This window comes from Opisthorchis viverrini, assembly GCF_000715545.1.
Source record: "Opisthorchis viverrini unplaced genomic scaffold opera_v5_358, whole genome shotgun sequence".
Lineage (NCBI taxonomy): Eukaryota > Metazoa > Platyhelminthes > Trematoda > Opisthorchiida > Opisthorchiidae > Opisthorchis > Opisthorchis viverrini.
Window position 1 is genome coordinate 343,000 of NW_008752016.1, and position 23,739 is coordinate 366,738.

The window sequence follows — 23,739 nt, forward strand, 5'->3', positions numbered from 1 at the left end:
GTAAAATCGATTAATTATAGTAAGCCATCCAATTCAGGTAAAGCATTCTTGGCAGCGGGTTGTAGGTACTCATACAATGTAATGTATGCCATAACTATGGGACTGCTCCTCTTATGTTCGTCGAAAGTTACCGGAAATCACAGTAAGTTATCGTATACTTGACAGGTGGATGGCGAAAAAACGAGAAGACAAGGCCTGCGGTATGAGGATACTTCGAAATGATAGGACCATCAGTTTCACATCAGAAGTCAATAGGGTTAAAACAGTGGAAAGAATTCAGTGGTAATAGGGAATAACCTGATCCGGGGCAATCTGACAGCGATGGTAAACATGGTGATCTTACAGATGGGAAATAACTAGACAAAAACTAGATGCGGTGTGGGAGTCTTGCCTAGAACTTCTTATATGGTAAAATAGTTACGTTTATGGAAGAAATGGGGGGAACGGATTAGTCGTTTAGGCTATGTATACGGATAACTTATCATTTGTAAACGGCGCTGATGATCGCTTATGGATCGACGGAGTAGTGATACACTAAAAAGATCTTTACCTATACCTCATCTATTTCCATATCGTATGTTGATTTCAGACATAGTTATACTCTCTCTGGTAGTCCATGGTCAGGTTTTTGGCTGTCTAACTGTTACTTCTGCCCAGCCCTCCCATCGTTTATTACAAATTTTTCGTTTGTGTACTGTCCCCCCTTAGAGCGCGCTGGTTTTGTTACCTAAATGTGTATCTGTTTTCATAAAGGAAACTGCTCACAAGGTTGCTGCAAACTCTTCGACGACCCGCGACCGGTTTCGCCCCTCTTGGTGTTCATCAGGTAGGCACAGTCCCCGAGTTTCCGTCAACCGTATGTTCTACCTGAAAAAAGCCTATATTTGTCCTGATAGCGTTTTACTAGTGCACTTTTGTGACATCTGAAGTTGACCAAACATATTTTGCAAGTTTGTTTGTTGCTGACCTACGCAAATTTACTTCCTTTTTAATTGTAGTCAATTTTCAATGCAACTTTCTGGTTTTCCAAATCCTTCCACTGAAAGTTAGCTGACACCACAGTGATGACATCGTGAGCAGATGATTCCGACCATCAGTCGGTTACAATGGCAACTGTAACACTAGAGTGAATCACAAACGAATGCATTGTCTTTCGATGTTCTCCTAGCGGATGTGCTACTCTGAGCAATATAATAAGTAATAGATTTGTTGGTTTTTCTTTTGTGACTCACGTTAAACATCTCGAATTTTAAATAAGCTTTCAAGCTGGTTGTAGATGAATGGGACTTTTTTGAGGTGGCTAAGAAACCATACAAGCTACGGGTAGAATATCCTCTGGGTTTTCACAGTTATAACAGTCTGATTTTTAAATGGCTTCTAATCTCCAAAGAGAAACATACAGTGCTCTGACCCACGTTGCTTCAAAGTGGCATTCAGTGAGGTAAACAGTTGCTTTTTCTTCGGCATCAACTCCCTTATCTGTCGTGTATAGAAATAAAAGAGTTTGAATCGTACTTCCTTATATCCGTTCGTTTGTGTGGGATGTTTCCTTCCGGCTTGTTTAACGCTTTACGAACTATATCTCGTGCAGTTTTTTTGCCAGACAGCGCTGTTTTTATTGCCTTCCTTGACTCAGGGCTTCGATCGTGAATCGGTTTGCTGTAACTGCTAATGGGCTCCTACGCTCTCTAACTGGTTCGCAGTGGGACACAGGAAAACCGGCCAGGAGACTGGTGCGTGACCGACTGACAAGCGTGATCCAAGAGAAACACAACATGAAACAGTTGTACACAAATGCTAAAGGCAAGAAGGAAAGTGGTTTTCGCAGACATGATGCCACACCGGGTGAATCTACATGCAAATGAAAAGGTTTGTCGCGAATCGGTCCAAGTGCTCACTGCGCCACGACACTCGATTTATGATTTAGCAAACTTCTATTTCTTTGTAGTAACCCTTGGTTTGATTCGGATGTGTTGTTGCGATACGGAAGAAGTAACAACTTACCGAAATATTCTTGTTGGTTCTGATGCTACTACAAGGTTACCTTGTTCATCAAACTTATTTTTTCTCATTAACGCGTGTTGCTACTCTTCGTGGTTACAGTCACTATTGCCATTTATCGAATGATTGCCGGGACATTACAGTATCTAATCCATATTTGTCTTTTTTTTCAATACAGATATGTTTCAAATGGGCCGTCACTATTGTGCCGTATTAGTACGGCCATGAATGGCAACTCCACTTTCTCTGGTCCAGCGGTGGATTCGATGTCCACAAGCTTGTTGCTTGCCATCTTGTGTACGACTTGTGATGTAGTTCTTTTTAGCGTGACCACAGCATCCTGTGAACAGCTAATTCTGAATTTGGAATTGATCAGTGGTAGTAGAGAACGCCCTGATATCTGCATTAAAGCTTCGGTGATAAATGCCGTCATTGGGGATCCAAAGGGATTTCCTCACCTGCGTTGGTGTACTTGCTCAGTAAGCAGTAAATATTTACACAGATATCCAAGAAGTGGTATGTACTTTCCGATTGATTTTGTTTTGGTGAGTGAGCTTGCTTTCAAAATGAATCCGTAATAACCTTCGGTGCGATTGTGGTTAATTTGTGTGAAAAATGTGGAGGCATTCGTTGACTTAATAACTTCGCCTTTCAGCCCACAATTTGCAGTTTGCTAAGGACTTGGCTAGCACTGTTTGACATCAGTAAGTTAGATGTCTTAAACTCCATCAACTCGTATGTTGAACTTTCTGTCGTGAAGTCGAATGGTCGGACTGGAGATCCATCCTTCTGTAGAGCAATAAAGTATATTCATCTTCTTGTGGTTTTTCAATGGTTTCCGTTGTTAGTTGGAAGAGGTCTGTGTAGTTCCGTTTTCGTCAGTCACCGACGCACGTGGTTGCCGAATATGCTGTTGACGAATATCCGGTAGACAGTAAGTTTCGAGGAGTGTTGTAAACTCGCCAGATAATCTTGGCAGGATGCATCCCTGAAGATAAAGCTGAAACAGTCAATAGGTACGTCTTCGTAAGTCGTGCTAAGTTGGTGACTGAATAAATTCCTTATCCAGACCTGGCTTTTAGGCATTTGTTTCCCTCAGTACCTCAATTACCTCTACGTTTTGACGGAAGTACTACCACCCAAAGCCTACTAGAGTTCCGGAAATGACTTTATACGATCACTACTGTACGGATCACGCTGGCTACTGGTTGGTAGTGGCTAGCCATATCATTATTTTGGGTGGTTCTTAAGAATGGTGCGAGCCACCAGACTTACCCTCGTGCGTAGTGTATATCTGAACCGTTTGATGGTCGCTTCCTCCCGCTCAATTTCCGGTCTCAGTTCGTCGCGATCTACAGAGTGTATGGCATTCACACTGTTATACGCGTGACAGAGTACAAACCCCATGTTTCACTACCTTTTTTGTGCGGCGGTTCATCCGAGATATGACAGGCGAATTTGGAATCGGATACCGTCGATTATACTCTTAGTGTCGGCAAAGTATGCCATAGTGACGCCGTTCTACGCTGGACAAAGCTTTCGCGAAATGTTAGTCACTAGATAGAACCATCGAGAGTAATTTTGGAGGGTTTTCAGATTCGATTCGTTGTTTGGATTTTGACTTTGTAAACTCAGTGTAATAAACGGGATATGGCAACGGGCTTGCTCAAGGTGACGCGTACACACCTGTAAGCAGAAGTCAGCGCACGAAAACCGTACATCTATATAATAGCAACCATCTGAAGCAGGAATAGTGAGGCATATCACTTGATGCCCTGTGATTGTACGCTTTATATGCTGTTTCTTAATAACAGAGTCTTACAGAGACATCTTTCTAGTCTAAAGAACATAATTCCGGTGAATGTTTCGCAAATTGTGCCTACATGCTCGAAAGTGCTATTTGTTTATCGCACTCCGTGTCATACATTATAATAACTCAGACATACGAAAAAGTTTACGGAGCACAAACTCACTACAGTCCAAAGAAAGTTCCACCTTCGCATGAGCCTGAAGAGGACTCGACAATTAATCTGCTTATATTGGTGTTGTTTCTTACCGCAATTCTAGGATAGCTGACAGAAGTACAAGGATGGACTCTTTGTGGGTAGAAATATTCGGACACTTAGCTCCAAGAGTTGCGAAACCAGTGATAAAACGTTGGAGCTTAGCAACCACTCAGTCGAATGAGCAATATGTAGGCCGATTTTGTGGATGGCTTGGATGACAACGCACACTAAACCTGGATTTGCTGTACACCCGACTATATCAAAACTCTCATCTGAGCCGCTGAGGACGCCAGATTGACGGATAGACTTCTCCCGGCTGGGTTCATCTGCCGTCGTACCACCGTGCAAAAAGTAGAATCCTCAGCGTCCTTCGGAAGATACCAAGGTTTAGTAATTCATGCTTATTCGGCCGACTCTATACCGATAGAAATTGAATGTTTTGTGGCTAGTCAGGTAGCAGAATAAAATACACTTACTGGAATTCAACTTTTCCATTAAGTTTTCGTCAGTCCTACTCACAAAAGGGAACGTTTGTTCGATCCTGAGAGATTTTTTCTATAAGCTGATAGTTCCATTTCAGAGTAGTTCTGCTGTTTAGGAGTAAACTGTTTTTCCCATATTTTGGGACTGTTTGGGATGTTTTTCAGTCTATTCTCAGTGTTAATGACCTTGATTTTGCGGCTAACATCTGAGGAAATTAGAAACATCACCAAAATGGAACGCGCTGCTACTTCCAGCGCATATTTAATCACCCCAAATGTCAACATTTGTTGCACCGCTTTTTACCAAGAAAGACCAACTTACGCCACCTTTCTTCCTTCCTTTTTGTTATCCTGTAGCTTGAAACTAATAAAACTCATCTGTTAAACGGTTATTCTTTATCTGCAGATGAGGTACATAAGGTCTAGATAAGGATTTCAACCTGAAGAAATATTTTCAACTACCAGTTTATCTCTTCGACTTTCTCAACCAACACCTCTGTAAACATTACGTTTTCTGAACCAATCAAAAAACCAATACATCTAAGTAAGTGGGCTAGTTTGTTTTGATCTAAACATTTTCTGATTTCCAGTAACCGGGGTTCATTTAAAAAGCAACATACATAAACGAAAATCGATATTTACATGTTTCGTAAACAAACTATCACTGTGTTGAATGGCTGAATACTGATGACGGAAAAATAGTCCCTTTTGCTCAACTTCAGTACACAACTTAAGGTCATATATAATGCGAGTAACCGAGGGTTTGACTAATGTCAGGCTTTATAGCTCCAGTTACATATTTCCCTTGCCTGTCTGTGGTCACGTGTCAAGAAACGCAACACGAAGAAGAAACACGTAGCAAGGTAGGGTTCCGACTGATGGAAGAGACGTGTGTACAGCGCTACCTATTTTGGGGAGCGCTGTTTGCAAAACATTACTGCCGAGACGAATGCGAACTTGCATGTTCTCATATCTACTCGAAAACGACTGGATGGCCACACCCAAAGGGACAGCGGCAAAGAGCAAGCTATTCACCACAGTACAAATAAATAAAATTCACTGGTGGGTAAAAAAATAAGACATCTTTGTTTATCCTTCCATAATCACATGCCGCATTTTGCGGCTGACACACTGGACGGCTCCCTCTAACGTTGTCCCTATACATAAAGCGGTCTTGCACTGAGTTGTAGATTGCAGTGGATAATTTAGATCTAAAAGTACTGTCGTTCGCGCTAATTTTAATGCACAATAGATATGACGACAACCAAAGACAACAAACAAGATTTGATTGCACTAATGCAATTTATAAGATAACAGAGACGACAGCTCACATCTTATGAGTAATGCTCACCCACAGATTGATTTACCTCAACTATCATGTTTACTGTAGCCAATGAATGTTTAGCGCATACACGGGATGAAGACGAATTTCGGAAAAAGTTTGCTCCATGATGACGTACATTGTGCGTCATTGTGCACTATTATATTCAGAAAGGCCAGTTTCAGGCTGGAATTTCAAATTTCAGACAACCACCCCCCAACCACGGTCAGTTCTTTGGTTCATAGTTTGCTTTTATATGCTTTGCAGCTAGCATAAATCTATTTCACAGTAGTCCGAAACATATACGAGCCTTCCGGTCAATGAAAATTTTCTTGTGCCAGTAATATCAGTGGATCAAAGTCTGTAGAAAAGACTATGCCGAGTGCTGCTGCCACCGGTTGTGTGATTTTTGTGTCATTGTTGAGCGGTTCTATATTTTGACACGGATAAAACCATGTGCAAAATTTTCATTTGGCGGAAGCACTTTAGCAGTCTCTAACATCGGTGGCTAGACATGTAGAATAAACTTCAAGTCATCCGGTCAATTAAAGGATTTTATAAGAAAAACAGTAACTCGGATAAGACGCTTTTGTGGCCGATTTCTGTTTACTGCACAGGTCATATTTTTCGAGAAATACACTCATTTGCAAATCAGCTTGATCTTCACGAGAGGCTCAAATGAATCTCTCGTTTTTGATATTCTACTTCTGAATGTGCTGCACACAGGCAGCCTCATGTTTCAGTTGACACGATATTCGAGATATCGCAGCATATCTTCATAAAAGAAACTACTCATAAGGTTGTTGAAAGCTCTTCGGCAACCCACGACCGGTTTCGCTCTTCTTGGGGCTCATGAGGTAGGTGCAGTCCCCGAGTTTCCATCAACATTATGTTCTACTTTACTTGAACCTGGACTGTTTTCGAGAAATGCACTCATTTGAAAATCAGTTTGGTCTCCTCAAGAGACTCAACTGAACCTCTCGCTTGTGCTGTTCAGCAAACTTTTGAGTAGTTTCCTTCATGAGAAAGCCACATTTTGTTGGAGTTGAGTACTCTTTAGCCGAACGAACAACAAAAAGACCGCGTGCATTTGAATCGTATTTGCCACTGCGATGATTTACGGTACTGTCTTAACTTTGTGACACAATCCTATTCTCAACACATGAGTAGCAAGCCAGCTGGGACCGAATTCGAAGCCTTCATTATATTTTGTTCTTGTTATAACTGATTGTAAAATAATTCAGTTCATTTATTGTGATTAGAAGAGAACCTCCGCATTGCAAACTACACATAAAATGAAAATCGGTAAGACGGGTCACTAGGATTGTTTGTCACTTGGAAACAACACTGTTTATGTGATAAGAATCAGCATAAGTGTGACAGCGTTTACTTCTGAGAGCAAAATGGTTGTAAATAAACTTGATCCGCCAAAAGATATCTGAAACATGTCGAAAAACTCTTGCCTTAAACTCGGACTTCGTGACTATATGAAGCCAGTGCAAAGTTTAATGACCGGACTTGTTTTGCATAGGTGTAGTAATGTTGTATGAAACGCATGTGTCATAACAAAACTACATCGAAATGTCATCGCAGTGGATTAGACTCGCGCTAAAAGCGAAAAAGTCAGGATCATTTGCTATCAATGTCGATGAGGCAAAAGACACTTTTTTAAGAAATATTAAAACGGGGCTAGGAACTAGTGTTGCTCAACAAGAAACAACTAGTCATGAAAAGAGCATGTTCTTTCACTTGTTAATCACATGGTTTCACAGTAACAGCATGTTATTCCTGTAGAGTCCCGTCAGCAAATTCAAAAAGTGTGGTGGTATATTCGTTTTTCGGTAAAATTTAGAGTGAATTCTCACTGCGAGGCTCCAGAATACACAGTGACATTTACCAGCTTATTTTTTCACTGGGTGGATAGCCTCATGTACAAGGAGTGTTGTTTTTCGTGCATCAATGTGCTTTGGATTATTTCTTTTAAATCTTTAAAAACCAAGTAGAAAACCATCTGATGTCACTTTATTGGGGTGGTCGCAATATCATGTTGTGCTTGTTCTGGATTGGGGGAAGAGTTGAGGCCAGTTTAGCTGAGTCCTTGACAAGGAGGCAGAGTTTAACAAGCGATCGATGGACCATGAAATTTTCAAAATACGAAGATGCAAGGATGAAAACCAACTGCGACGGAAATAGTGACCTTCTTATCTTAGGGTCAGAAATTTTACTTGAAACCTCGGGACAGGTGTAAAGAATTTTATGTGCGCTAAGAATAAAGAACTTAAAAGAGTTAAGTATGTCATACCGACGCAAGCTTACTAAACCGTTAATGGGCAACAGTAAGGTACAGCGGTGTTCCCCTCCTGAACAAAGGTTATTCGTGAAAATGGTTTCAATTGTCTTGGTGGGATGGTAGATGTTTTTGAGGTATACACCCCGTGGACTATACAAACAAGTACTAATACCCGCGTCTCAAATCCTGATGATCCACCGAAACCAGTGCAGTTTGTTTACAGTACATGTCATTTAACAGATATCGCCCTACAAGTACCTTCCATAATCCACAAAATTGTCCCCTTAGTTGAGACATTAGGAAGACTACGTTATAAAGTGTTACTATACAAACACCAACAGAAAATTTCCTTGTGTGCGATTTCACCACAAACGATCCTACTTCTTTGAAAATCAAAAATAGTCTGTACGTATCATCAAATTATGAATTTATCGTGATGGGAAGGATTTTTTATGATAGGGTTTGTTCACAGCATATCATATCAAACTTATTATAGTAAGAATGACGTAGGTATTTCAAATGCAAACTGATTTAGAGTACTATCACGTTCATCCATATGACTGCGGACGTACTTGTAACTTCTCAAACCTAGTCATGTTGTCGCAGTACCCACCCACGCGCAAATCTACGCTAGCATCAAGTGCGGAGACTAATTTTGAGTGGTACATTCTGTTTGCTAATTTTGTTCCCAACGGTATCGATGTGTCTTGCATACTTGTTGCGCTCCGAAGGGACCACTTAAGACATTTGACTGAAGGTGGTCTTTGGCCATAAACAACTTGGTTGCCCCATAGAGGGATAAGGTTGTAGGCTACGCGACCTTGAGACTACGCGATCTTGAGGCTGCGCGACCTTCAGTAACCAAGGAAAAGTCATCACACTCCTGCCTGTGGTCACATACCTAACCGTTGCCCGAAAAAATGAAAGCCAAGTGCGTGAACCTTGCATCTTTGTTTTCACTAAAATGGCAATTTGCGCTACGGAGATACTTTTAGTATTCCTTGTTAGAAGATTCAGAAGGTACCAATTTTAAGCCTAACTTTACAACCACTCAAGGAGGTGCCCTTAGTTGGAATCAGTGTTCTTACTTTGGATAATTCCCACAAATAACCCTTAAACAAACAACTAACTTTGATAAGAGAAAATTTTTTATTACGTGGGAATATTTTGGTGACAAAAGTGATTAGGGAAGTCGTCACACAAAAATCGTATCAAAGCTGCAATCAACATCAAGTGGGCCGTCAAAAATTCTGCGGAAAATGATGCGTCACCAAGATACTAGTAAAACCACAAACAATCAACACATGACGTGCAGACTTTTCGTTATCATCGGAACCTTCATAGAACGCAAATTTCGAAAATATTCTCACACAAAGAATCTATCTAGATAATTAAAACGGTGACCATTGGAAACTCTGAGTGAACTTACATTGTCTATCCTGTCACCTTCCACTTTCGTCTCATGATAGCATATCTCTTCACCTATTAACACAGAACCCACCACCCTCTATATTACTGAACGAATGTGATCGCTTTAAGCTAGGTTTTTTATAATTCTGGAAGCTCGAACAGAGTGAATAGCGGATAGCTTCGATTTCGCAGTTGGATGGTTCCAAGTGGGTGTTTGTGCTTTAATTCTTCGTCAGAAAATAGGCTCACAACTTGTCACTTACGCATTGCCGGCAGCTTGATTTCCCCATCAACAGCAGCTGGAGTGGCACCCAGTAAACGCGCAAATCCTGAACTTCTATTTGGATACGACAACAGGTTATGGACGATAAGAGTATTGTTAGTTGTGAAAGTCATGGTTGTACGAGAGCTGGGATACTGCCAGGGCGCCCCACCTAGACATGAGAACGATTGGGGTCCTCAACCAAAGCCTTTGGCTCAAAAGCCTAACCGCAAGGCAGCGGGGTTTGGCGGGATATGCAAATGCATTACCATTTCTACGGCACAAGTAGCCACTTGTTCCAACCCCCAACCTGGAGGGCCAGGAGACTGTTTTTCTGACCTTTAATCACTGACCAACCCGGTAGGAGAGACTCTGTGGGTGTCGCGGGGACACGCCCCAGTATAGGTCAATGGATGGCTGAGGTGCGCAAACCGTCACACCACGGTAAGGACCAGCCTCTTCGTGACGCCAGTGAAGCATCGGTGTTGAACACTGATATTTCGCTGGCGATGATGATGATGACGATGCACGATAAGATCAGTTTGATTCTGAGAAGCAACACTACTAGGTTAGATCCTTACTCGATGTCTCTCTCCTCGCACTTGAAGTGCTTGAAGTGCTGAAGCTGTCAAGAGTAAATTTTACACTCTATTTCATATGCTGTTGACGAGACTTATTTTATTGTATTATACAGAGAATACGAACGCAAAAGTAAGTCACCTGACGCCAGAAGAATCCTACTTCAGCGATTATAATGTTTCGTTTGAGATCCAAACGATGACACCGGTCGGTTTGTAAATGCCTGAAGGCAACCGACTGTATCTAATCAGCGTAAGATTCCAATGTCTTCATTGCCATGAAGCCATTGGTTGCACACAACCAGTCAACCAGCTGCGTAACCGACTTGGTCACATTGCGATAGGCTGAATTCCATGCTGCTCTTCCGGCTGTAACGCACACTATAAGTTAACAGCGCCCCTATGCAGAAAGACAGCCGACCGACAAAAACACTGTGATGTAACTAAACCTAGTAAAGCATATTGTACTGTGACTTTTCGACAGAGTTTATTGGTGACAAAACCCCTAGTGAAGACGACCTCTTCAATATCGTTAATGTCGTTGATATTTGGGCATAAAAAGAATATAATATAGATAACAATAACTTATTTGATCATACTCAGAGTGTTATCGTGTTGCAAAAGTCACTGAAAGAGGGATCCAGTGTAGCCAAGTTGATATCAGCAGCCGCAAAGTTCAGTCAAACGAAATACTCGACCTAGATTCAAACGTACTAGAGGTCTACGAATGCTATTGGTTACCAGTTCATCAAGTAGGCTTCACAAGCAAAGAGTACTTTTAAGTTATTCAGATAATCAATTCAAGTAACAACCTCTCAGTTCCCAGGGCTCTTCGGTTTAGTGAATTAGAAATTAGAAATAAAATCGCACAATTTGTACCACACAAGTGGTTTAGCATGCATTGGCGATACTCAACAGTGCTGACCTATGCTATCGTTTGACCACCTCTCGAGCACGACTTTATTTGACTGAAGTTTCCGAGGTCACAATAGAACCATAGCACTGTAGTAAGATAAGCGTTTTTGGTGCGTGCACTGGCGAAGAAAAGTGTACAGAAAATGAGAAAGATTACGCGGTAATTGTTAAAACTATCAGCTGGGAAGACGCGGGTTTGAAATCCCCCGGAGTTTCGTTAGACATGCACTGCTAATGATTCTCACTAAAGATTGAGCAGCTTCTTGGCTACTCAGCATATGAAGGAATTTCACGTGAAGATTTGTAAATCTCCTCACACTATCAACAAATATACACGACCAAAGGTCTTCGCATAAAATGTTGGGCACAAAACTAATAAATCGTCATTGAGCGGCTGATTGCTATGAAGAGGTAATGTTCCAAGGCAATTTTTAACTTTACTTCTGTTGTGTGAAACATCACTGTTTTATGTTTTATGACCTCCCACAGATAGCAAAACTTCCACTCAAGAGCTGCCCGAAAATAAAACGAAAGAGTAATTTTATTATAGTCGATTAAAATAATACCAAGTTTCTATGGTTTTACAGAGTTCAAAAATGGTACGACCTGTCACACCTGTGACTAGGCATCACAGGCCTGTTGCACTCAACTCTTATTGTAACATAATCCGAAAACGTGGGTCCCCTAACTGAATTTCATGCCTACTGCAGCAGTAGCCAGTTTTTTAAGGTTCTTCGTCCATCACATTCACATCCAACCTACAAGCCCAATATGTGGTAGAAATTACATCTTTTAGAAGTGAATAAATAAACTCACTTCCAACGGACGACCAGATTGTTTTGCTAAGATAATAGCAGTTTAATAATGTATTCATATCTCTGTATGCTCCGTATGCGGCTGGCAGTCATTAAATTACACTAGAAATTGCGATCTTTCTGAAGTTCGAATTTTTAAAGGGGAACCTTTTCTGATCGCAAGACATTTTTGACATGTTTTGCGTGCCTGCTCAATACACCGGTTACACGACTTACTGGAGGATTTGATTAATATCCCATGCCTTCAGTAACCATGCTTTCTGAAGTTATTGGCTTCCTGGTTCTTGGTGTACTTCTTTCCACACGCGATCGTGCACAAAACTAATAAAAATATAATTATCATTTCGGGACAAAAAAAATCGTTGATTGGCTCGTTTACTCTGTCCCAGTGACAAATGGGTTTCGTGAGCCAATGAGGACATAGCAGTACATACAAGCTGGCTATAATAAATAGCGATGGAGCAAAGTGTGCTTATTACTGAAACATAACACCAACCCATTTCGTATGAAACGTGCATATTCGTAAAAAAAATGAGTCTACCCCACATCCGTGTAGAAGAGGAAGTACAACCAATTCAGTATGAGGAGAGTCACACAAACCCAACAAACCGCCAAATCAAGCCCATACGAACAAAAATAAAAAAGGAATTGATTTTGTTTTGCCAAACCACTACGATACGTGGTGTCACCAGGGTGGTCAATGCTCGGAGCAAGTCGTTTCAAATTGTTTGGGCCAGTTCTGTACTGTTTCTTTTCATCGGTCTGTTTATTTGCATGTTTTTCCTCACAAGACAATACCTGGAATATCACGTGATCCATCCACCACAGGTGCTTCGTGACACACCATCACCATTTCCGTCAATCACCTTGTGTAATCTACGACCATTGGCTTCGGAAGCAACCAAGGTTTTGGAGGAGTCACGCATAAAGACTCCTAGAAAGTTTGCTATGGATGTGAACAGTTTCGCTGCAGAAGCATTCTATCACAAAGGAGACGTGCATTCCTATCAGCTGATTACTAGTGCCATTTCAATGGGTGGTTATCTGGAAAGTCTTCCACCGGAAATCAGGCTGCAGTTAGGACATCATATGAATCAGACAATAATACACTGTATGGTAAGTTTGGAATTCCACATCTTCAAAATGACTTGTACGGATAGTATCTGTAGGATTTCTGCCGGAGAATACCTATCTTTCTGAGATTTCAGGATAAAGAAAGGGGGTCAAGTTCTGTGCACACTTAAATCGTGCTTTCATGGAATAGTTCTCTTAAAGTATTTGTTACCATAGATGCGTTATGAACAAGTAGATTCCACGTTATCGGAGTAACATGAAATACTAGTATATAAGCAGTACATCAGTTTGGTCCCATGGCCAGTGATTAGCATATTTTAAGCGTTTTTAAGTTATTCTTTGATCATATATATAGCACTCACCCCGTATTCCTCAGTGTCACCCATTGACTAGACCAGTAGGGTATACTGAGCACACTAAACAGAGAAGAACTTGCATAAGGAAAGTCTCATTTGTTGATCATACCAACACCTGGAGATGGCAAGTTTGGCATGATGAGGATGAAATATAGTCTGCAAGCCCCGGGTCTAAGCAGGAACAAAGTGTAGCCTCCCACAAACCCAGGTGGAGGAATTTATGACTGCGAAGTGGAGATCACCCCTCCGGTATTAAGTTTGAAAGTCGTTAGATAAAGGTTTCTAGGAAACTCATGCTAAGCACAAGTAATTAAAGTGTATCTTAATAGGTTGATTGCTGTTGCAGTGCACAATTAGACTGAGTTATCCAAATGGATTTCTATTCTGGAATCTCCCACTATTACCTATTAGGTCAATGGATCGAATGTGACTCATATCTTCCTAAAAGCTACCTAAAAGCCGAATCATAGGATTACCTACCGTATGTGGAAGCCGCTGGCATACAGATAACCTATTGGTTTTCATGTAATTTACCTTCTGAATGCAGCCAGCTCCATAGTTCCGGCTGACGAGTGGTACACATTTGGCTGTGCAGTAGTAACTCACATAATTAAGGTAGCTTCGCGGCAGCAACCGAAATCTACATATCAATCGGAATGCCATTAGCTTTCCCGTCAATCTATCCACCCGTTAGTCTCCAACTAATGGAAACGCTTATCCACTCAACACAGAAATCCCCGCAGTAACGTAAGCAACTTTTAAAGCGAGGTATGCACTGAATGAGAAACCAGGTGGACGCCAACTGAGGTTATGGTGGCCGGTGGAAATTCTATTCTCACCTGTTCGATTGGGAAGGTCTGTTTAGGGAAAAACGCCAAAACTGTGGACCTACACAAAAAACTTGTCTGTGATGATTTTGTATTTCTCGAATCGTAGTACATATCCACATGTGCAATTTACGCTTACGATCAATGTGGGTAAATTGCTCATGAAATGGTTCAGCCGAATTCATATTGTGGTAATATAGCATAAATCTAGGCGTGAGCTAAACGTATTGTTGTAGTGACGAAAAAATAATTATTGTAACCAGAAGTTCGGAAACATCAAAAGTCGTTTTCAAAATAAACGGCGAATTTCTGAACTTTTTCTGAAGAACGAGCTGACATTATTATGCTACACACCTTTTCCAGTACTACCATACAGACTCAGCGAATGAGGATTTGGTTAACGAAATTCTTGTAGTTACTCAGGGTTGCCATGATACTTAGATTATAACTTATCTACATATATTGAGACAAATCAGAAAGCACAGAATACTCACTTAACTCCTTCAGTCAAGTGTGTCTACATGCATAGATGCAACATCTCAGTTCAAGCTTCATAATCTCAGTGTTTTGCGACACTTTGGCTCAACTTAAAGATGGGTAAAAAAATATCATGTCCGGATGTTTATCTCGTTTCATTCTCAAAAAGGCTTCGGAATCACAGGAGCTTGAAAAGAACTCAATAACCGTGTTGCATCTAAGTGACTTCTCACAGGCTCTTTCACGTTATTCCGGATTTCACTGACACCAATATGGCACATTCCTTGACTAAGGGAAGATTCAGCTGCCACGCTTACACCTCAGGTCACTGGTGTTCAATCTCGAGCATTTACTGCCTGCCAACGATGATACAAACGAAATCCATGCTCCGATTGAGGATATTGTCGTTAAAAATTCTCCCCGCAACCATTATGAACCATTCTGATATACTAACGTGCGAGGGCCAACAAATGAGACACTATAGCTTTGATTTTCTTGGAAACCTAGACGCCCTAGAGCTATCCACACCAGCAGTATTTTGCATTCGGCTGCTACCAGCCGTAAACTTCCTAACTGTAGATTACGTTGCGATGTCAGCAACAAAAGGTGGAAAGTAAACGGGGTTTGTCCTTCGGAATATCGTTTCAAGTTGTGCATTGACCCTGGAACTTGCTGTCATAAGTTACACGGAATAGTAGCCGGAAAATCAACAATTTTTTCTTGACAAAAGGATGCAGGGAATTTCTCAACATAACTCTGTCGATATTGGTTTTCCTGGAGCTTATTAGTTAGGCGGGTTGCAATCGACCTTTTGTTCTATTTGAACAACCGCTGAAGTAGACGAAATGCTCCCGTTTATAGCTTAAATTGGTGGTAACAAAAACTCAAAAGGACAAATAAGTTGGTGGGCAATCGAAGAATTATGAGAGTAGTGTGTTCTTTCAGGAAAACACCAAAACTTCTCGAATATCGTGCCAACTAAAATATGAAGCGGTCACTATGGAAAAAAGATTGGTTGAAGGTGAATACAAGCGAGAGATTTTGTCGAATCTTGATCTAGCACCAACGTAATTTGCAGATGAGTGTATTTCGTCAGTCACTGGGCCTTATTCATTTACTCGAAACCGTCCATTAGTTCCGCCATTCAACCAGCCTGATTAACCAACTGCTATTTGTCGTTGTAATTGCTCTGATTTGAGAACAACTTGCGAAGACGTGGCCACGTGTCTCTTGGTAGCCTTCACTAGAGGCTAATTTCGTTTCAAACAGTACACGTGAGTAGCAACACAATTCTGAGTTACAATGGGCGCCTTGTAGGTTAACACTACGGGCAAAGAAGTTGATAATGCACAGGAAGCACAACCCACTTCCAGTAGGCCCTTGTTCAGGGAACCAGCACTTTCCTCCGACGACCTAAAAGCAACATTCTGTCCTGTCACTGCATACCTTAACCATGTAAGCTTCGAATAGCAAAACATTTACCTCCATGTGGCCAGTCATTAATCAAGTAGCCCTTCGAAAGCAAAAGAATATCAATGGCAAAGTAGGTGCTTGTATGGTCCGAGAATCTGTCCGTCGACACAAAGCCCTAGTGAACATGGAAACTGCCTCGGGTGGTCTGCATTTATGTTTCCCAAGGTTATCCCATTTTCGTACCACAAACCGAATACAGATATAAATGCCTTCACTGACATCAACATTTCCGAACAATCTAGCACGATGTTCACGCGTATACGTGTTTGTCAGACTTATTGCGATCAGTGAAAACCAGTAATATGCGTTGCCTTAGGCGTTGTGCTTAGCTTGTCTTTTTTTAGGCGACAGGGACTCCTTACAACCGGCATTCACCTTAGACCGTTTATGGGTCAGTGCAAAAAAACCTATTAAACCGAACGGAGGTTACTTTTCATTGATACGTACTTGCACTAAACAAATGTATATATGTAGCTTATAACCAATCCAAATATATTCATTTGCAGTTCTTTAAATTAACCGTAAAATCTACTGTATATTTACACCGGTACTCTCTAAGAGTCTTGGTCCGCGAAACTGATCCGAAGTTCTCCTCGTTTCACAGACCGTGAGAATCATGCACTGTCGATTACGACTACGTCCACAAAAGATTTTGGCATGGCAAAAGGTTTCACTTTGACTGATTAGTCCTCACAGTGGTTGGCCTGTTCAAGCGAAAAAAAATAGGATTTTACTTTCCGAGTCTGACAGCACCAACCGGATGTTGACATTCTGCATTTTGACTTTCCTATGTGCTGTCCTAATGACACCAACGCTCTGATGTCCATGCTTAGGCTCTGGCATAATTGTCTGATTTATTTAAAATTTCATACTGATTTCACCGGGATTCTCCAACAAGTGACTGTCAGTTTTGTCCCATTCCCATACATTTACCTCAAAAACCTGAGGTTTCAGAAAGTTTTTTATTGATTTTTTGTGAAGAAACGAGTTAATAACCTTTCTTAATGCCACGTTCTTCAGACTTTGAGTTAAGGAGAACCTGGTCACCAGTTCAGATATTCCAATTTCCATTGGATTGCAACGCTCTGTGTTCTGGATTGGTTTTCCAGGCGTTTGCTATGTTAAATGTAAGTAAACAGTACATTTGGGTTTGATAGATGATTTGCCTTCGAAATATTCACAAGTGGGAAGAGCTCCAGCTTTACCAAAGCTAAAAACCAATGTACTAACGTAACCCGACTTGAACTGACCACTACTATAATTCCGTTGGATAGTTTTACGTTTTCACTCTCAATAACAGATCTCAAATTACACGCTATTTTCGCACTGACAAAAAAACCAAGAAATTCCTCCAGTACGTTTAATTACCCGGCAAATATTTGGGAGTGCCTACTACACAAGAGAGATTTAATTCCACAGCCTTCCTGTATCGGAAAAGAATGTTGTACTATTTGTTTGTTTCTAGATGGTCGTCTGTGTAGCTAGCATGCACCTCGACTGAGCCTATCCATTCAACTCACTTTGCGGTTGAGTGCCCTCTCATGTGACCTGCTCTACAAGATTGCTCGGCTATCTTGATCGGAACCTTTTATTCCGGAATAAATAGTATTGTCCTGTAAGAAATGCGTAATGTAATCGGAGTGTTCCCACAAACTTGGTCGTTTTTCCTCAAGTACTCTTCACCGTATTTTAGCAGCTCCCTATTCTCGGGTTACTTTTCGCCACACATCTGTTTTAAAACCTCTTTACTTACTTAGGAGTAACAAATTTCTGGTTGAAAAAGTTGAGTGCAGACATTCACTGGAAGATTTGTTCAAGTAAAACAAACGTTGACAACGCTATTAGAGTGAGTGGAATTTTGTCAGTAGGTCATGGTTGTGCAACTTGTTTTTACTCTTTCTAGATTGGCTTTTTCGTCCGTTTGTTGCTTGTTATACGGAAAAGTTCAAGTTCAGGGGAAATCCCAAAGCTTTTAAACGCTGTTTAGCACGCAAAGAATGTCAGAGGGGCGGATAATCTTGGAATATGTCTGTCATAAATTATTTCTTTCTATTAATGATGTAAGCACACGAAACCAGTATTTGATGAGACAGAAGGAACAGTTGTCTTTAACTCACCACATTATTCAACAGCATTAAGCGATGATTATGGCAGGATAACTTATAAATTAACTAATAATTCGTTTTGTTATTAGTTTAACGTGGTGTTTAGTTTACTAAAGGGTTGTTGTGGTCCAATGAAGTCGATTGGGGCACCAGTAGTTTGTGATCATCCAAACAAATGATTATACATTTAACAGTTGATGAAAAGATCAGCTTTCACGGAATTCAGAGTTGCCCCAAGCACCTAAGCCCTGAAAGAAACTGATACTTTGAAATGCTGTTCATATCCGTTTCAGTGGTGAGGTATACTTGATTAGGACATTATTGTCTACTGCGTTTCTACTCCTTGTGTTGCGAAGAACCGTTATATAATGGATGAAATATCTCGCACCCATTCAGAGAATCCTTCAAGAAGTGTATAGGGTAAACAATGAGCCAACGGATGGTGATTCCCAACAAGTGCGTAAGAACGGCTCTTTATGTCGGTCAGCTGCACTCACGGCATTACCTCTCAACTGGCATACTAAATAGAAAACGGACACACAAGTGGTCCTGCCTAGTGACTGAAACGATTGGTTGGTTTGAGGAATATGCACTGACACTTGACACGTGGTTATTGTCGTCTAGAGTTAGAATTTTGAATGCACGAAATTTGAACACAAAGCAATCCGGACAGCCTAAAGGAAGCAGAAAAAGGAGGATAAATTTTTTAGCAAAAACCATTTAAACCTTTTTATCATTCTCTGTGGTGTTATGCGGCTGAATTCTTCAGTTTATTATTACTCTGAGTAGGTCATGTACAAGGCATACCTGGATTCATTTATGAACATTTGACCTGAAGTGTGTTCATTACCAGCAACTGTTGTCGGTTTACTCTTATTTGAGCAAATATTATGATGATGATGATAATGACTGAGTCTACGACGCACCCCAGATTCTAGTTACACCTCTATTAGAGCTCAACAGTGGTGCAGACCTCTGGTCTTGCTGGCATGTGAACTTCAGACTTCTGAAGTGCGACACGACTGAGGCGCCACTGCTTCATCACTGCAGGCTTGGCTCACCTCAGTGTTCACTTCCTAATCAGTAGCCACCGTCATTCCTGGGAAATATGGTCGCTTTTCCGAAACATTTGCTTTTTGAAACACCAGCCGCATGCTTATCTAGAAATCCGAACATCCGTAGTATGGAACCCCAGCAACTTAGTGTTTCCAACATTGGGATTATCAATCCAGATTCGTCGTGCCAGAACTAAAGCAGGATATGTCAAACAGCAATAGTGGAGAGTGACCGAAACCCGCGACCTCAGCGTCTCTACAAATGAATGGGGATTAAATTTGGAAAATGTAGAGAATGCACCATACTCTTTTTGGTTCTATAAAATATTTTTACCGATTTTCTAAAGTTCCTAATTCCAAGCCCTGCTGTAGAAGAAGACAAAGTGCATGTTCTAGGAGGCTCTTTCCTGTCAGATGACAGTGCAAAATAACTGATAAGCTGGTCGAAGCTATGCATACTGTCAGGTCAATTAACTCACAGGCTGCGCGAAAACCTGGCACGATCCCAATCATTGTAAACTGAATTTTTGCATCTGGTTACTGGCCAAAAGTGGATGCGCTAGGTTCCAACAACCTTTTAAAATAGTGGATTTAATTTACACGAGCAGTGTCTGACCCTCAATCACGTAGTGCAATGCAGAAGACTTCAAGTATGGTCATGGGGCAAGTTCAAAGTAACCAGTTTTCTGCGACCAACTCAAAGTGGCATATGATGCATTTTGAAATCCCTTGTATCAGGCTGACTAACTGTTATATCTGCTGATTCGCCGGCCTGTGGTATCTGTTGCTGACCCGCTCCAGCGCCTAGTGTCGGAGAGAAAAAGACTCAGGGAAGGGAACACATTAGCTATATTCCAACAAAGTGGTTGCGAGAGCGCGAGTGCGTGCGAGTGTGAAAAGTACAAGCTTTTTATTGGAAGGACACTGTCTGAACTTGATCCAATGCTGACGCACACGGTCTGGCTGCGACGTGCTGCATATCGCGGGGGCGTTGTCTGACCTTGATCAACGCTGACTCGCGCTGTCTGGGTTTGATACAAGGCTGTGACGCGCTGCATATTGCATGGGCGTTGTCTGTCTGGTCAACATCTAGCGGAGCTGAGAGTCTCAGTAGATTTCGGGCATTCAGTGGTTGCTTTCAGGAGGCTGACCTTCCTGATACTAACTAAACAGTGTAGCAGGTCACGTAACAGCTTCTGTGTTTAAGAAACTCAATAATCCATACTTCTTTGTGTACACACAAAACCCAAAGACTATCCTATTACCAAATCGTAGATAAGGGGTAATCTGGTAAACGGGAATGTATCAACTCATTTACATATGCGTCTGGCATTCAGAATACAACTACAAAATATAGTAGTCTTTACAACTGTGATCTAAACGATTTCGCTAGTCCTTGTAAGCATCGACTTTTCTGAGGGGCCTACTTTGCCCTGGAATACAAGAGGTGAAAGTTGAACCAGTTTAGAACACTTCATTTATGGCACTTGAGACAAGAGCATTGTCGCTTGAGCTGTTTGTTAATGGCCTATGCGACAGCGCCTGTCAAGCGGCTTGGTAGAGTGAACTACCTCACATTTTCATCCGGTTAGTCCATCTTAAAAAATGACGGGACAGGCTGAGTAGTTACAACTGAACAGCTTAATTTCTATCCTGTGCAAGAACATTATCAACCTTTCCCGTATATCGTATGGTCCCTCCAATTAGTGCAGCAATTAGTACAGTATTATAAGCGAACCACCCCAGGTTTTTAGTAGTCTGTCTAGGTTAAAGCATCATTAGTGATGAAGAAATGTTATATTGTATTGTGACAATAACACCATGGTGATACGTTGTTCTCTTGTAATTACACAATGGCTCAAACCAAGCCAATATGGGTACACTCCTCTAGCATGAAGAATAAAGTTGATGGGACGCATGGACAACACAGCTTCCGTCCTTCAGCATATTTTCAGCATTTTCAGCTCTGTGATAAATCATTTACTAGCTTGCAGAGTGTTAAATGGAATATATTTTCACGTGTGTCCATAAACGATTTATCAAAATCATTTTTTGGAGTTGACAACTTCCAATTCAACCATGTATCCAAAAGTGTTAAAGTGCAAACAGTGGACACAAATTCAGTGTACAAATTTGTTCAACTATTCAACACATTAATCTCGTATGACAAATTGTGTTCAGTACCATACCCGAGTTGCATGTGGAAAATATTTTGCAGGGAAACCACCGCGAATGTCCCTATGTACGGATTTTCGGGCTCGCTGAGAGGTTTTCGGCGATAATCATGCATTTGGAACTGACGCAAGAAAAAGCAGTTAAAATTATTCACATAGCCTCTTTCGTGACGTCGCTAGTGGAAAACCATCGACTACCGATTTTTTCAACCAGCAGGAGGAAATCCGGAAACAGAAGAACTTAGGAAATGAGTACAATATTAGAACAAACAGAGTTATAGAAGACTCCCCACTTCATTGTATGTCGCGGCTGCTTTACTAAATGGAGAGGGCCCGCAAATCGCTCAATGATAGACTCTAAAATCCTAAGTAAGCTGTAAGTGGTTGTGGATGACTGAATGTTTCAGTTTAACTTCACCTTCTGGAAGACATTTCCAACCCATGTCTGTTACACACCCACAACATGAGAGGTGACATCTGTAATTGTTGTATTACACATGGCAGACATGTTTTTCCTGTGACACCATTTATGCTAGCAAATCGTGAGCAGCCAGACAGCTTATCCAAATGGCTCATCTATTCTTTCGGCGGTTTCCTCGTAAACGAACAGTTCGTTCGACGAGTAGTTTGGAAAATCGACAGACACGAAGTTCTTGACATGATCAATCTTCCTTTACCTTGCTTAACTTTACATCACTAGGCATTAAAGTCTACCTAATTAAGCCAAATGAGCTTGGGTTACACTACACGCGCATCTCCTATGTTTTATTTCCTTCTGTCTTATGCTCGCCGCCTTTCTAATTATCAAAGCGTTTGGCTACCGCATTGAATTTAATTTAAGAAAACCACATAAAACTTATATCCCCAATGTTTTCCTCTGAAGCCTTATCATGAGAAAGTGTCACAGTAAGAGTGTAAAATAAGTGCTCAATTACTTTACCCTTCGTTCTTTGCTTCCTTCCGTTAGCAGTGTTTCCTAGGTTAAGGTTTTTCCCCTCAAAGACAGTTCTTTGACATCACCGTACATATCACACCATCACACGTAGGAATGTTTCCTTCTTCTGAGATTGCATAGCCGGGAATGGTGACAGCCACTACGTATCAAGAATCGTTTATTTTCGAATATCTTCATTTTCTGATTCACCCCAAAACCTGCGAATGATACTGGATTTAGGGCGTTTTACTTTGCTGATCATTACTTGGGTCACCCAAGCAACTGCAGCCTCACACATTGTCAACGTATCCCTTAACATCGGACAGTGAGTTTCGAACGGTTTCTTAACCCTTTTTATCTCTAATATGGCCACATCTAGCAGTAAAATTCTCTGAAACTGAGACCTGGTTAAACGACGTGTGGAAAATTAAAATTGCGATCACCAACTTCTGTCGTACGGCCCGGGTTTTTCAGCGAGGACTATTTTGGAGGAACACTAGCCACAGATTGTGACCAGTGCTCAACGTCATTTATTAAAACGATTAGACCGATTGGTCCATTCATTAAGTGCCATGAAGTAGTGAAGACATTTCTGGAAAGTGAAGTTTTGACAAGTTCTTGTGGAACCCTGATATAAGACAGAAGCGGCTTCGTAAGGAATGTTTTATCTGTTGACTGGATGCTCCGTGTAACGCCATAAAAGCCCATTGTATGTAAGGTCATGTGTTGGTTATTAGTTTTCGGGATAAAATTCATCTTCAATGACTAAGATGCCACAAGCATATACTCCGAGGGAGTTAGTAAAGACATTGAGAAGGAGTGAGGCAGAAGCGCTGATAACAACCGAAAGGGCCAAATGCGAACACAGAAACGTGGAACCGAATAGTAGCCCCGAATTACAATGGGTACGACAACAAAGGGCCAACCTAACGGAGTTAGCTTTTTGGTGATACGTTATCAAACGAGGGTTGCGAAAGGCTTTTTGACGCCACACTACCGGTTCTTCAATTTTTGCGTCTATGAAGGGGGCCAATTCCTATAGTGTCCTTCAGCTCCATTTTATCCTTGAGCACTCAAATGAGCAAATGAGAAGTGAACCACTGTGGGACAGGCTAAGGTGGTACCCAAGAAGGACTCGCGTGAACCCGTTGTGTGCACTGTTCCCTGAAAAGTGCGCTGCTTAG

The 23,739-nt window shown here is 41.3% G+C and overlaps 2 protein-coding genes across 2 annotated transcripts; both read left to right on the forward strand.

The window, feature by feature from the left end:
• Positions 1–708: 708 nt before the first annotated feature.
• On the forward strand, positions 709–6,751 carry T265_15125 (hypothetical protein; the record flags this gene model as incomplete). The annotated part of the gene is made up of 4 exons (XM_009176697.1): positions 709–856; positions 1,949–2,039; positions 2,180–2,480; positions 6,596–6,751. Coding segments are annotated over 4 exons (696 nt in total), but the record flags the coding sequence as incomplete, so codon positions are not given.
• A 5,860-nt stretch (positions 6,752–12,611) lies between these two features.
• Positions 12,612–13,280, forward strand: T265_10352 (hypothetical protein; the record flags this gene model as incomplete). Its single annotated transcript, XM_009176698.1, has 1 exon — positions 12,612–13,280. The coding sequence occupies one exon, from the start codon at positions 12,612–12,614 to the stop codon at positions 13,278–13,280; it is 669 nt and encodes a 222-aa protein (XP_009174962.1).
• Positions 13,281–23,739: the final 10,459 nt, after the last annotated feature.